At 44.0% G+C, this 15,046-nt stretch overlaps 1 protein-coding gene across 3 annotated transcripts in view; it reads left to right on the forward strand.

Moving 5' to 3' along the window:
• Window positions 1-7,450, forward strand: part of LOC110989620 (cell cycle checkpoint control protein RAD9A-like) — a 95,716-nt gene extending 88,266 nt beyond the window's left edge. For all 3 annotated transcript variants that reach the window (XM_087140609.1, XM_087140608.1, XM_022254140.2), the window contains 2 exons: window positions 4,158-4,522; window positions 6,411-7,450. In XM_087140609.1, coding sequence (XP_086996735.1) covers window positions 4,158-4,522; window positions 6,411-6,521 — 476 coding nt within the window. In that variant the 3' untranslated portion in view covers window positions 6,522-7,450. The remainder of the gene's footprint in view (window positions 1-4,157; window positions 4,523-6,410) is intronic.
• The last annotated feature ends 7,596 nt before the right edge of the window (window positions 7,451-15,046 follow it).

Below are 15,046 nucleotides of genomic sequence, written 5' to 3' on the forward strand. Positions count from 1 at the left end.
ATTCATCAACGGCATTTGCTTATTCTTGATGCTTTTACATTTTACCTCTGTCTCTGAATAAATATTTTTGCTGTTGGTGCATCAGAACTGATGACCTTTCTCTTGCCATACAAATGTTGCACATACTGATTTCGGAATGCTATGGCAGATTTTAATAGAAACAATCTGTTACAAAAAAAGTTTGTAGATCCATTGTTTATATTCATTTAAACATTTTGACACAGATTTGACTGTTTTGTTCTCTTACTTGTACTCGTAATTAGAAATACTCGTACTCAAAGGTACAAGTACTTGTACTTGAAAATCAGCTCTTAAACTTGGTTGGCAAAGTACTTGGATTTGAGGTACTCGGGAATTTAAGTACTCGGCGGTACTCTGTATTTGAAAAAGTACTCTGCTACAACACTATGAAAAAGCCAATCAGAACTAAAAAGACTTTGCCACAGTGTTTGTAGAACAGCCAAAAACCATTTCCCCAGATAGTTTGGAACTGAATTTTTTATACTCCCCTTTTTCTGGTTCATGCATTGGAGTTTAAATAAACCTTGCAAGTCTACGGCACTCTACCTACCCAAACAGTCACTACATATGCAAATTTCCCATGCACCTATAGTTATTCACTGAAAAGACTCGATCATCTGTAGTGCCCCCAACCTCCAACCATGCTCTTTGGTACCGCCGCCATGTTCATCCTTCTTTTCTCAGTTCCTCACAAATTAAGCAAACGCCTGGCCCTGGAAGACGAACTGAAATCCCTGCTTCAGAGGCAGGCTGTCTGTCATGTCCCACCCGCCCAAGTGAGAAACGGTTTCCTGTCTACCTTCTTTCTCACGTGCAAGAAGGAGACCGGCAACTGGCAATCAATCATCACTCTCAAGCCACTCAACATATTCACCCATCCCAAGAACTTTTGGATGGAAACCATATTAACAGTCATAAGCTCCCTTCCAATTCTGTCTTGGGCATCAGCGCTCGACCTCTGAGACACTTACCTACACATCCCTATTCACAAAGTGGACCACAAGTTTCTTCAATTCATGTACAAGGGAAATGTCTACGAGTTTGGAACCCTGCCATTTGACATCTCCCAAAGTTTTCACTGGGGTAGCAAAGTCTGTGGCCACCCATCTACACCAGCTAGACATGATGATTTTTCAGTACCTGGACAATTTGCTGATCGTAGGCAGCACCTTAGAGGAGGCTGTGATGTCAACCCGCCTAACTTACAACCTTTCTACCCGCCTCAGCTTCATCATCAGTCAAGAGAAGTCAAGGCTGACTCCATCTCAACTTGATACTCAACCTTCGCAGGAGAATTACCACCCCAACGGCCGAGCGCATAGACAACCTACAGGAATGCATCTCTCTTCCACTCAAGTACCACCTGCCATTGTTAGGATCCATCCCCTCAGGCTGATGGCAAGCATGGTCAAGCAAGTACCCTAGTGCAGACTCCAAATGAGACCGCTGCAACTTCATCTACTTTCCCAATACTGGCCCAAAAAGGACCTATTCGGCCATCCAGTCCCCGTAACAGAGGACATCTGCCATCACCTTTTATGGTGGTTAGAGGAAGATCACCTGATGGGCCGGCCTGCCTTTCCTTTCCCAAAACCTCCTGTAGAGATGACGACCGATGCGTCAGCTTGCAGTTGGGGGCCTCCCTTCCTTCTCGTCAGATACCTGCTTCCAAGAAAACCATATCAATGTCATGGAATTTCAAGCAATCCTCAATGCCCTGCAACCCTTCATACCCTACTTCAAAGCGGAGGACGTCTTGGCGCATTTGACAATTCAACAGCGGTGGCTTATATCAATCATCAAGATGGCACACAATCCCCCACATCATGCGTCCTTGCATGGGAGATTCTCCGGTGGGCAAAGTAAACAACCTGCAGGCATTCCACATTGCAGGGCCAGACAACACTGTGGCTAACACACTCTCTCGCAGCAAAATCTGCCCAACGAGTGGACTCCTCACCAAGAAGTGTTCAAGGCTCTCTTCACAGCAAGAGACAATTCACACATCAATCTCTTTGCCTCACGGGACAGTGCCCAACTTCTGGTATTTTGCACGAGAAAGCTGCATCCCTGTGAGTGGGTCACGGATGCTGTCCAAATAGACTGGACAGGCATACTGGGGTATGCCTTCCCTCCCATTTTGTTAATCCCTACAGTTCTCTCCAAAATGAAACACGAACATTACCGGATACTTGTGATTGCTCCATTCTGGCCTCGTCAGCCTTGGTTCCCCAAACTAACGAGACTCCTGTTTCACCAACCATTTGTCTTTCCAGACAGACCAGACATTCTCCGCCAACTCAAGTCGAGAATTCTGCATCTGGCACCCAGGGATCTGGATTTAACCTGTTGGACATTTTCCAACGTTCTTTCCACTTGGCAGGACCTTCTGGCGATGCTGCAGCCATGGCCGCACAGGGGCAAGGCTTGTCCACCCACAAGATTTACAATAGCAGATTACGGCATTTCGTTAAATGGTGCAACAAACAGGCTTTTGCTCCAAATGATGCTCCTTTGTATGCCGTTGTAGACTTCTTCATGTAATTTTTTGACTCTGGGCTGCAAGTTTCTACAATTTGTAACCACAAGTCAGCTCCATCTGCCATACATGGTGGTTCCACAATTTCTAACAACGTGGCTCTTCAAAACCTGTTACACGGCATGTTCGTTGAACGTCCCCTCATCAAGAGTCTAATTGCATCATGTGATTTAAGTGAAGTTTTGCATATGCTTACCAGTCCTCCCATTGAACCCTTAAGCCTTGCAGTCCTTATTCACACCAGCATCAAGTTGGCCTTCCTCCTGGTTGTGGTTACCTCTAGAAGAGGCTGTGAGCTAACGGCCCTCTCTGTTACCGAAGGTCATCTTCGCTTGGAACCACATGATGTTCGTATCATCCCAGCTATTGGTTTCCTGACCAAAACCAGACTCCCTCCTTCAAGCCCCTGATATTTTGTTCCTTCAATTTCTCCTCACTCTGGAGACAACGTAGTTCCTGTTCTGAAGTGGTACCCAGCTAAAACCAAAGTTCTGAGAGGGACAATAACCCAACTGTTCATTACTACTACCAGACTTCATTGCCCAGCAGTGAGAGACACAATCGCCCGCTGGACAGTTTTGGCTATCAAATTTGCTAATCCAGACTGGCCATCACACCCCGATGAACAAGGTAAACACTACATCAGAGTTCACGATGTTAGAGCAGTTTCTACATCCAGGTCTCACTTTTGGGTGTTCCCATTGCAGACATTTGTAAAGCTGCATGCTGGAAGTCATCCTCTACCTTCACTTCCTGTTATCTAAAGGGACATCCTGCATATCTACTCCGTACATGGCAGGACAATCACAATGTCCACAGTGCAGATGTCGGGGGACCCTCTGTGGGACAGGCAGATGGCAACACATCCTTGAGAATATATTAGAGTGAGTTATGTTCCTGACCTCTTGTAATTAATATGTTTGCCATCATTGTCAATGCATATATTTTTACTTGTTACCATATGGGTGTATGCCCCCTTTATGACATTTCATATATTGTAGCCAACCCCCACCTAGACCTGTGCTACTTTGCATATGTAGTGACTGTTTGGGTAGGTAGAGTGCCGTAGACTCCTTCCCCACAGTTAGTGTGGGATGAGTCTACTAAAGAATACCTACCCAAACAGTCTCCACCCGCCCGTCCTCCCCACTCTGGCTCCGACATTTTTAGTCACTTTGAAAATAAGGATGAACACGACAGTGGTGCCGCAGTGCATGGTGGGAGCTCGGGGGCACTATAGATGATCAAGTCTTTTCAGCGAATAACTATAGGTGCAGGGGAAATTTGCATTTGTTGTGACTGTTTGAGGAGGTATTCTTTAGTAGACTTCGTCCCATACTAACTATGGGGGAGAAGTTTGTTCTATTACTTAATCATCATGTATAAACTGAATAAACCTGGAATATTTTGTGCATCAACTTCATATTCTTTGTTATTTTTCATTCCTTTTGGGTTTGATATTGGCTTTGCATTCACGTATCTTAAGGTTCACTTCAGAAAACTCACAATAACATTAATCATATCAGGCTGGTTTCTTTTTCGTGTGAGATATACCTAAAACTTATTCTGAGAATGCTTCAAAACTTCACATTCACAGAATCACTCAGGATGGAAGATGCTGAGCCTGAGTTTGAGCTGGGAAACATCAACAGGATATCATCAAGGAGTTCCAGTTGTGCTGTCATTCCATTGCATTCACATATCCGCCAAGCACATAAGCATCAGGCTAGACCGGCACTCTTCCCAGAACTCTCATCTGACCCAGCAGACAGTGAAGAAACTACTCAGGTACCCAGACCAAACCGGACACTACTAGCTAATTTTGAAGAGTGTGAAGTGGGTGAAGATGGTCATGATTCTCAACAGACACATATGGCTTCCGTGGAGCAGGCTGTTGATAAAGCCAGTGTCAGTGATAGTGAGGACTTAGACTTCGTGCCGGGAACTCCTCCCAGTAAAAAGGTACAGTTACCTACTAACTAAAATGTACAGCTTTTCTCCCAATAGTTTCCAGCCATGTCAGAGCTGCAACCATTAGGAATTTTGTGAATGAAAATTTACACCAAAAAATGTAAGTACCTATTTTGTTTATGAATATGAATTTTTCAGATCCGATTATTATTCATATTATGCTGCTTCTGATTCCTTTTGGGGGGGAATGGCATTCCTTCCTTTTATAGCTCAGAAAAAAAATGTGTAAATCCTTGTGTATTTGAGTGCACTGGGGGAAAAGGGCTCCTCATTTCATTGTTTAACCAATATAAAACTGTGTTGCATTTTGTTTGATTATTGATCATGATACAATAAGTAAATTGGTTTTATGCCACATGTAGATGTGTTTTGAGTGCACGTGGTGAAAGTTGTTTCTCTATAAATTTGTTGCATTCAGTAGTACTCAGTGCACAATTCTTAAAGTGCTGCACAGTTTGGTGTGCATATCTAAGGTCATTATGCACACTCTTCAAGGCAATCATCGTGAAAGCATGATAAGCAAATTCAAACGTGTGGTACATGTATGTTTATTAAGAATGGGTGAACATGTGCAGCTTGCAGCGTACTAATGCCACCATTTTGGAGCCATATGATACAAGAGTTTCATATTAGTAATTATACATTTATCATATGTAATTTTGTTTTTAAAAAAGGCAGTTCGGTAAGATACAGATCTTAAAGCATTTGATGAAAAATAAGTTGAAGTGGTACTTCCTTGAAAAACAACAGGGTATGAATGTGATGTTGCTGGAAAAATTAGCTGTGGGTGTATTTTGTACTGCCAAATATGCTCTGTGGCAGTGCAGTGGTTGAAAGCTTGAAAGATTTTGTGACATATCTTAAAATGCGAGGAAAATTGGTCTAGTGTATATATTAAAGGCATGTTTTGCTTTCTGAATACTGAAATGAGTTATATTTTACAGTGTGTCCTAAGGCCAACAGATTTTGGGATGAAATGCTTTGTAACTGTTGAACGTTTTCCAAAACAATACACCTTTTTACACAGGTTTGCCCTTACCCAACGTATATAATAAGCACTGTATGCTCAGTGCTTGTTCGAGAGCTTGCGAAAAAACCTCACAAGCTTACTCGGGTGGGACTCGAACCCACGACCTCCTGCTTACTAGTGCAGATGTCTTAACCACTCACCCCCGAGCTTGCCGGGATCGGCTGGCCGGTCCGAGTCAAATGAAGCAGCGGGTATGATTAACATCTCCCCAACGCAAAAATACATCTTGAAAACACCTTTTCTGGTACCTGATTAAGTGTTTTGGTATTTGATTCATATACTAGCAAGATGGTGTTTGGGTTGTGCATGTCAGATGTCAGAGAGTTCAGATAGGTGGTGTGAAAAATTGGCTTTGTTCAAAATAAGTTGTGGTCTCTGTTCCATGCTTCCAGGCTTATTCAAATTGGATTAGTTTAAACATCTTTGTTTTCAATCTCTGATTACATTCTCACTTTTGAATAAACTTTTTGTAGCCAAATGAACTGTCCAAACCAAGCACCTGTGTCCTTCAACATGCTATCCATTCCTTTCAACCTTTAAAACTTTTACCAAGGTTGGTAAATGTGCATTAGTTACATGTACTGAGCAATTCACATTGAAATCCCGGTCTCCTTTTACTTTTTATTTATTTTTTTATTTAGTATTTTTGCTTTGCTTATTTTCAATACACCCTGTACATTTCACCTGGATAAAACAACAAATACACCATGAATATATCTAGTCAAATTGGAATGCATTTCAGAAAAGAAAATATTGTCTTGTGGATACAGCTGACATTTTAGGAGCCTTGGATTTGCATGAATGTTTCAATCCATTTTTTGTTGTTTTCTTGCCTTTCCTTCTTTTTAGTTCAAGTCTATGTTCTTTGGAGCATCTCAACAGGCAAGCCAACCAGTTGAGCCTGCCCAGAAGAACTCAACTGTGGTGTTGTGTGAGGATACTGATGAGGATTCTGATTGAGAATCAGCACTATCCTTACTATTGGAATCATCTGACAGTATACTGGGAACTTCAGGAGAATATGATTGTAGCAATAGCTATATAAAGTGACATTCATTCCTGCTTCTCCAAATAATATTACATTGATATTCAGTGACAGAGAGTAGGAAGTAAACGAGCAGCATTTCTTCATAGTACTAACAGATTCACCAAAAACTTTTAAGCTTTTAATACACCCTAAGTAGTTGCATTCCAAGTCTTATGTGTGCACCACAACTTTCAAACTTGACTATCCAATTAAACACACTACATTTGACAGAAGTAGGTCACCAATTTCAAGCTGTATCCAAATACTGCTTGACTGTCACTTACCTTAGGTATTAAAATACAGTTTAACTATCTAATTAAACACACTACATTTGACAGCAGTAGGTCACCAATTTCAAGCTGTATCCAAATACTGCTTCACTGTCACTTACCTTAGGTATTAAAATACAGCTTAACTGGACTTTATATGTCATTGCATTAAGTTTCATAAATTTGGCTGTAGTCAGTAGATCTTAAATTCGAAACTGCCTGATAAATTCACATGTAACTGTGTAGTTCCTATTTTTAATACTTTGGCAAATTGGCACAAAGTTTCCTATCAGACCTACATTGACTGTTGACCAAGATGTTGAAAACTCTCCTTACTCTGTATTCCCTAGATCGTCGTTTTCCCCAAAGCTAATGGAAAACAGAGTGCTCTTTCGGTTACTAGGGAAGCTAGTTTTCTTGTAACACCGGTTACGGAGCATTTAATACACAAGTACAGTTTACAGTGCCTCACCCGTAGATTCGGCTTCAGTGAATACATGTATATGATTAAATGTTGGAATATTAGTGACCAAATAGTTCCATATCATCTATGCAAGTAAGAGAACATTTGAGTCAAGTGTAACACACTGAAAGTACAGGTTCCACTGCGCTCCTTTATGTTGTCATCTGTCTCTCAGGCTTCAGGCAGAGTCTCCAATTGGGACACCAAACATCAGCCAAAGTCTCCAATTGGAGACTCCAAATTTCCGAATTTGTTTCCCCTGTTCATTCCTGTTCCTCTTCCGTGTGGATTTCCCTGTAGAAATGTTCCTCCCATTCTCTCGTTGGCATAGTGTTTGCAGTATTTCACGCTAAATGAGGTAGGAATAGCTATTTTCGGCCCATATCTTTTCGACCAAGAAGACCGTGCACAAGAAAACACCCAAGAAGCCCGCCAAGAAAACTCCCAAGTCGACCAAGCATCCACCACAGAAATCCCGTTCCAAGCCAGCTCAGAAAACCGTCAAGCAAGACAAGACAAAGCTCGCCAAGAAGACAGCTGTCAAGACATCCTCAGCCCAAAACAAGACGTCGTCTGCCAAGCAATCCAAGAAATAGCCGCTCCAGGCCACAATAAAACGGCTCTTTTCAGAGCCACAACATTTACAAAAGAGACATTTCCTTCCTGCAGCTGCCTTGCTCTGCTAACGACCGACTGCACAAAGAAATAGAAGAGTTATTACAAGGATGGCCTTTATTTTAAGATTGTACGAACGACAACAAAATGCTCTTGCCGGATAGGGGTACAGATGGCTGTTCAAACAATTTTATTCTACCCACTAGTGTGCTGTTTGAAAGAAACACCAGAATTAGTGAAATTGCAATCAACCAAAGAAATGGATCCTGAAATATGTACGTCTTTTTCGTTCTTGTACTTGTGCGGCCGTCTAATTCTTGGAAAAAATTATTTCTAAAATAACAAGAAAAAGAAAGAAAATGGAAAGCAATCAACAGGAAACGTACTTCAACATCAATGGGACGGCTCAGTTATTCCGCCGCGAACTTTGGTCTTCAAGCCATCAAGAAGTATCTCCGAGAAAACTTTGATGTGGCAATCGAGAAGAAGGCCAGCAGCATCCGCAATGCTCTCAACTCTGGTGTGGACAAGGGCCACCTTATCCGCACCAAGGGCAAGGGGGCCGCCGGCGCGTTCAAGCTTGACACGACGAAGGAGAAGGCTGTCGCGAAGGCCAAGGCTGCCAAGGAGAAGGAGAGGATGAAAGCCAGAAAGGAACGGGAAAAGAGAGCAGAGAAAGCCAAGAAAGACAAGACAGCCAAGAAGGAAAAGGCCAAGACAGCTAAGCTGGCGACGACCAAGAAGACCGTGCACAAGAAAACACCCAAGAAGCCCGCCAAGAAAACTCCCAAGTCGACCAAGCATCCACCACAGAAATCCCGTTCCAAGCCAGCTCAGAAAACCGTCAAGCAAGACAAGACAAAGCTCGCCAAGAAGACAGCTGTCAAGACATCCTCAGCCAAAAACAAGACGTCGTCTGCCAAGCAATCCAAGAAATAGCCGCTCCAGGCCACAATGAAACGGCTCTTTTCAGAGCCACAACATTTACAAAAGAGACATTTCCTTCGTGCAGCTGCCTTGCTCTGCTAACGACCGACAGCACAAAGAAATAGAAGAGTTATTACAAGGATGGCCTTTATTTTAAGATTGTACGAACGACAACAAAATGCTCTTGCCGGATAGGGGTACAGATGGCTGTTCAAACAATTTTATTCTACCCACTAGTGTGCTGTTTGAAAGAAACACCAGAATTAGTGAAATTACAATCAACCAAAGAAATGGATCCTGAAATATGTCCGTCTTTTTCGTTCTTGCACTTGTGCGGCCGTCTAATTCTGGGAAAAAATTATTTCTAAAATAACACGAAAAAGAAAGAAAATGGAAAGCAATCAACAGGAAAAGTACTTCAACATCAATGGGACGGCTCAGTTATTCCGCCGCGAACTTTGGTCTTTACTTGTCCAATTGGACACACCAAATTTCCCAATTTTTCTCCCCTATGTTCATTGCCGTTCATCTTGCTTTTGGATTTCCCTATCAAAATGTTCCTCTCATTCTCTTGCTGGCATAGTGTTTGCCGTATTTCACGCTAAATGAGGGAGGAATAGCTATTTTCGGCAAATATCAGACTTGAACTCAAGCTACCTCTTTACGAACGTTACTCATTCTGCACTATCTTTTGTAGGCGGAATAACCACATGACCTATAAGGCCTTTGGTAAAGAATGGAGATGATGAAATACATCTGAACGGAAATGGCAGTTAAAGAGGCAGAAATATGAAACACAGAATAACGCAAAATGAGGGCAACGGCGCGTCTCTGACGGTGTCTCGGTCGGATGGACATCGTGAATGGGCTTCCTGCGCCTGCGTATCCGCACATTTTATTGAAAAGAGCGGGTGCGCTCGCGTCAACCATCACTAGTCTACCTCTTCTCCGTCTATCAGACTGTCGTTAGAAATCAGAGTGACCTAAGAAATGGCTTCCTCTGCTGCAGTAAAACCAAAAGCTATGTCTCTGCTTCAGATGATAAAGGTGGCCATTGCAGGCCTCGGAGGCAAGGGCGGAACTTCGTCTCAAGCCATCAAGAAGTATCTCCGAGAAAACTTTGATGTGGCAATCGAGAAGAAGGCCAGCAGCATCCGCAGTGCTCTCAACTCTGGTGTGGACAAGGGCCACCTTATCCGCACCAAGGGCAAGGGGGCCGCCGGCGCGTTCAAGCTTGACACGACGAAGGAGAAGGCTGTCGCGAAGGCCAAGGCTGCCAAGGAGAAGGAGAGGATGAAAGCCAGAAAGGAACGGGAAAAGAGAGCAGAGAAAGCCAAGAAAGACAAGACAGCCAAGAAGGAAAAGGCCAAGACAGCTAAGCTGGCGACAACCAAGAAGACCGTGCACAAGAAAACACCCAAGAAGCCCGCCAAGAAAACTCCCAAGTCGACCAAGCATCCACCACAGAAATCCCGTTCCAAGCCAGCTCAGAAAACCGTCAAGCAAGACAAGACAAAGCTCGCCAAGAAGACAGCTGTCAAGACATCCTCAGCCCAAAACAAGACGTCGTCTGTCAAGCAATCCAAGAAATAGCCGCTCAAGGCCACAATGAAACGGCTCTTTTCAGAGCCACAACATTTACAAAAGAGACATTTCCTTCGTGCAGCTGCCTTGCTCTGCTAACGACCGACTGCACAAAGAAATAGAAGAGTTATTACAAGGATGGCCTTTATTTTAAGATTGTACGAACGACAACAAAATGCTCTTGCCGGATAGGGGTACAGATGGCTGTTCAAACAATTTTATTCTACCCACTAGTGTGCTGTTTGAAAGAAACACCAGAATTAGTGAAATTACAATCAACCAAAGAAATGGATCCTGAAATATGTCCGTCTTTTTCGTTCTTGCACTTGTGCGGCCGTCTAATTCTGGGAACAAATTATTTCTAAAATAACAAGAAAAAGAAAGAAAATGGAAAGCAATCAACAGGAAACGTACTTCAACATAAATGGGACGGCTCAGTTATTCCGCCGCGAACTTTGGTCTTTACTTGTCCAATTGGACACACCAAATTTCCCAATTTTTCTCCCCTATGTTCATTGCCGTTCATCTTGCTTTTGGATTTCCCTATCAAAATGTTCCTCTCATTCTCTCGTTGGCATAGTGTTTGCCGTATTTCACGCTAAATGAGGGAGGAATAGCTATTTTCGGCCAATATCAGACTTGAACTCAAGCTACCTCTTTACGGAACGTTACTCATTCTGCACTATCTTTTGTAGGCGGAATAACCACATGACCTACAAGGCCTTTGGTAAAGAATGCAGGTGATGAAATACATCTGAACGGAAATGGCAGTTAAAGAGGCAGAAATATGAAACACAGAATAACGCAAAATGAGGGCAACGGCGCGCCTCTGACGGTGTCTCGGTCGGATGGACATCGTGAATGGGCTTCCTGCGCCTGCGTATCCGCACATTTTATTGAAAAGAGCGGGTGCGCTCGCGTCAACCATCACTAGTCTACCTCTTCTCCGTCTATCAGACTGTCGTTAGAAATCAGAGTGACCTAAGAAATGGCTTCCTCTGCTGCAGTAAAACCAAAAGCTATGTCTCTGCTTCAGATGATAAAGGTGGCCATTGCAGGCCTCGGAGGCAAGGGCGGAACTTCGTCTCAAGCCATCAAGAAGTATCTCCGAGAAAACTTTGATGTGGCAATCGAGAAGAAGGCCAGCAGCATCCGCAATGCTCTCAACTCTGGTGTGGACAAGGGCCACCTTATCCGCACCAAGGGCAAGGGGGCCGCCGGCGCGTTCAAGCTTGACACGACGAAGGAGAAGGCTGTCGCGAAGGCCAAGGCTGCCAAGGAGAAGGAGAGGATGAAAGCCAGAAAGGAACGGGAAAAGAGAGCAGAGAAAGACAAGACAACCAAGAAGGAAAAGGCCAAGACAGCTAAACTGGCGACGACCAAGAAGACCGTGCACAAGAAAACACCCAAGAAGCCCGCCAAGAAAACTCCCAAGTCGACCAAGCATCCACCACAGAAATCCCTTTCCAAGCCAGCTCAGAAAACCGTCAAGCAAGACAAGACAAAGCTCGCCAAGAAGACAGCTGTCAAGACATCCTCAGCCAAAAACAAGACGTCGTCTGCCAAGCAATCCAAGAAATAGCCGCTCCAGGCCACAATGAAACGGCTCTTTTCAGAGCCACAACATTTACAAAAGAGACATTTCCTTCGTGCAGCTGCCTTGCTCTGCTAACGACTGACTGCACAAAGAAATAGAAGAGTTATTACAAGGATGGCCTTTATTTTAAGATTGTACGAACGACAACAAAATGCTCTTGCCGGATAGGGGTACAGATGGCTGTTCAAACAATTTTATTCTACCCACTAGTGTGCTGTTTGAAAGAAACACCAGAATTAGTGAAATTACAATCAACCAAAGAAATGGATCCTGAAATATGTCCGTCTTTTTCGTTCTTGCACTTGTGCGGCCGTCTAATTCTGGGAACAAATTATTTCTAAAACAACAAGAAAAAGAAAGAAAATGGAAAGCAATCAACAGGAAAAGTACTTCAACATCAATGGGACGGCTCAGTTATTCCGCCGCGAACTTTGGTCTTTACTTGTCCAATTGGACACACCAAATTTCCCAATTTTTCTCCCCTATGTTCATTGCCGTTCATCTTGCTTTTTAATTTCCCTATCAAAATGTTCCTCTCATTCTCTCGTTGGCATAGTGTTTGCCGTATTTCACGCTAAATGAGGGAGGAATAGCTATTTTCGGCCAATATCAGACTTGAACTCAAGCTACCTCTTTACGGAACGTTACTCATTCTGCACTATCTTTTGTAGGCGGAATAACCACATGACCTATAAGGCCTTTGGTAAAGAATGCAGGTGATGAAATACATCTGAACGGAAATGGCAGTTAAAGAGGCAGAAATATGAAACACAGAATAACGCAAAATGAGGGCAACGGCGCGCCTCTGACGGTGTCTCGGTCGGATGGACATCGTGAATGGGCTTCCTGCGCCTGCGTATCCGCACATTTTATTGAAAAGAGCGGGTGCGCTCGCGTCAACCATCACTAGTCTACCTCTTCTCCGTCTATCAGACTGTCGTTAGAAATCAGAGTGACCTAAGAAATGGCTTCCTCTGCTGCAGTAAAACCAAAAGCTATGTCTCTGCTTCAGATGATAAAGGTGGCCATTGCAGGCCTCGGAGGCAAGGGCGGAACTTCGTCTCAAGCCATCAAGAAGTATCTCCGAGAAAACTTTGATGTGGCAATCGAGAAGAAGGCCAGCAGCATCCGCAATGCTCTCAACTCTGGTGTGGACAAGGGCCACCTTATCCGCACCAAGGGCAAGGGGGCCGCCGGCGCGTTCAAGCTTGACACGACGAAGGAGAAGGCTGTCGCGAAGGCCAAGTCTGCCAAGGAGAAGGAGAGGATGAAAGCCAGAAAGGAACGGGAAAAGAGAGCAGAGAAAGCCAAGAAAGACAAGACAGCCAAGAAGGAAAAGGCCAAGACATCTAAGCTGGCGACGACCAAGAAGACCGTGCACAAGAAAACACCCAAGAAGCCCGCCAAGAAAACTCCCAAGTCGACCAAGCATCCACCACAGAAATCCCGTTCCAAGCCACCTCAGAAAACCGTCAAGCAAGACAAGACAAAGCTCGCCAAGAAGACAGCTGTCAAGACATCCTCAGCCAAAAACAAGACGTCGTCTGCCAAGCAATCCAAGAAATAGCCGCTCCAGGCCACAATGAAACGGCTCTTTTCAGAGCCACAACATTTACAAAAGAGACATTTCCTTCGTGCAGCTGCCTTGCTCTGCTAACGACCCACAGCACAAAGAAATAGAAGAGTTATTACAAGGATGGCCTTTATTTTAAGATTGTACGAACGACAACAAAATGCTCTTGCCGGATAGGGGTACAGATGGCTGTTCAAACAATTTTATTCTACCCACTAGTGTGCTGTTTGAAAGAAACACCAGAATTAGTGAAATTACAATCAACCAAAGAAATGGATCCTGAAATATGTCCGTCTTTTTCGTTCTTGCACTTGTGCGGCCGTCTAATTCTGGGAAAAAATTATTTCTAAAATAACAAGAAAAAGAAAGAAAATGGAAAGCAATCAACAGGAAAAGTACTTCAACATCAATGGGACGGCTCAGTTATTCCGCCGCGAACTTTGGTCTTTACTTGTCCAATTGGACACACCAAATTTCCCAATTTTTCTCCCCTATGTTCATTGCCGTTCATCTTGCTTTTTAATTTCCCTATCAAAATGTTCCTCTCATTCTCTCGTTGGCATAGTGTTTGCCGTATTTCACGCTAAATGAGGGAGGAATAGCTATTTTCGGCCAATATCAGACTTGAACTCAAGCTACCTCTTTACGGAACGTTACTCATTCTGCACTATCTTTTGTAGGCGGAATAACCACATGACCTATAAGGCCTTTGGTAAAGAATGCAGGTGATGAAATACATCTGAACGGAAATGGCAGTTAAAGAGGCAGAAATATGAAACACAGAATAACGCAAAATGAGGGCAACGGCGCGCCTCTGACGGTGTCTCGGTCGGATGGACATCGTGAATGGGCTTCCTGCGCCTGCGTATCCGCACATTTTATTGAAAAGAGCGGGTGCGCTCGCGTCAACCATCACTAGTCTACCTCTTCTCCGTCTATCAGACTGTCGTTAGAAATCAGAGTGACCTAAGAAATGGCTTCCTCTGCTGCAGTAAAACCAAAAGCTATGTCTCTGCTTCAGATGATAAAGGTGGCCATTGCAGGCCTCGGAGGCAAGGGCGGAACTTCGTCTCAAGCCATCAAGAAGTATCTCCGAGAAAACTTTGATGTGGCAATCGAGAAGAAGGCCAGCAGCATCCGCAATGCTCTCAACTCTGGTGTGGACAAGGGCCACCTTATCCGCACCAAGGGCAAGGGGGCCGCCGGCGCGTTCAAGCTTGACACGACGAAGGAGAAGGCTGTCGCGAAGGCCAAGGCTGCCAAGGAGAAGGAGAGGATGAAAGCCAGAAAGGAACGGGAAAAGAGAGCAGAGAAAGACAAGACAACCAAGAAGGAAAAGGCCAAGACAGCTAAGCTGGCGACGACCAAGAAGACCGTGCACAAGAAAACACCCAAGAAGCCCGCCAAGAAAACTCCCAAGTCGACCAAGC

This window comes from Acanthaster planci, linkage group LG09 (assembly GCF_054643075.1).
Source record: "Acanthaster planci isolate LZ-2023a linkage group LG09, COTS_SCS, whole genome shotgun sequence".
Classification (NCBI taxonomy): Eukaryota; Metazoa; Echinodermata; class Asteroidea; order Valvatida; family Acanthasteridae; genus Acanthaster; species Acanthaster planci.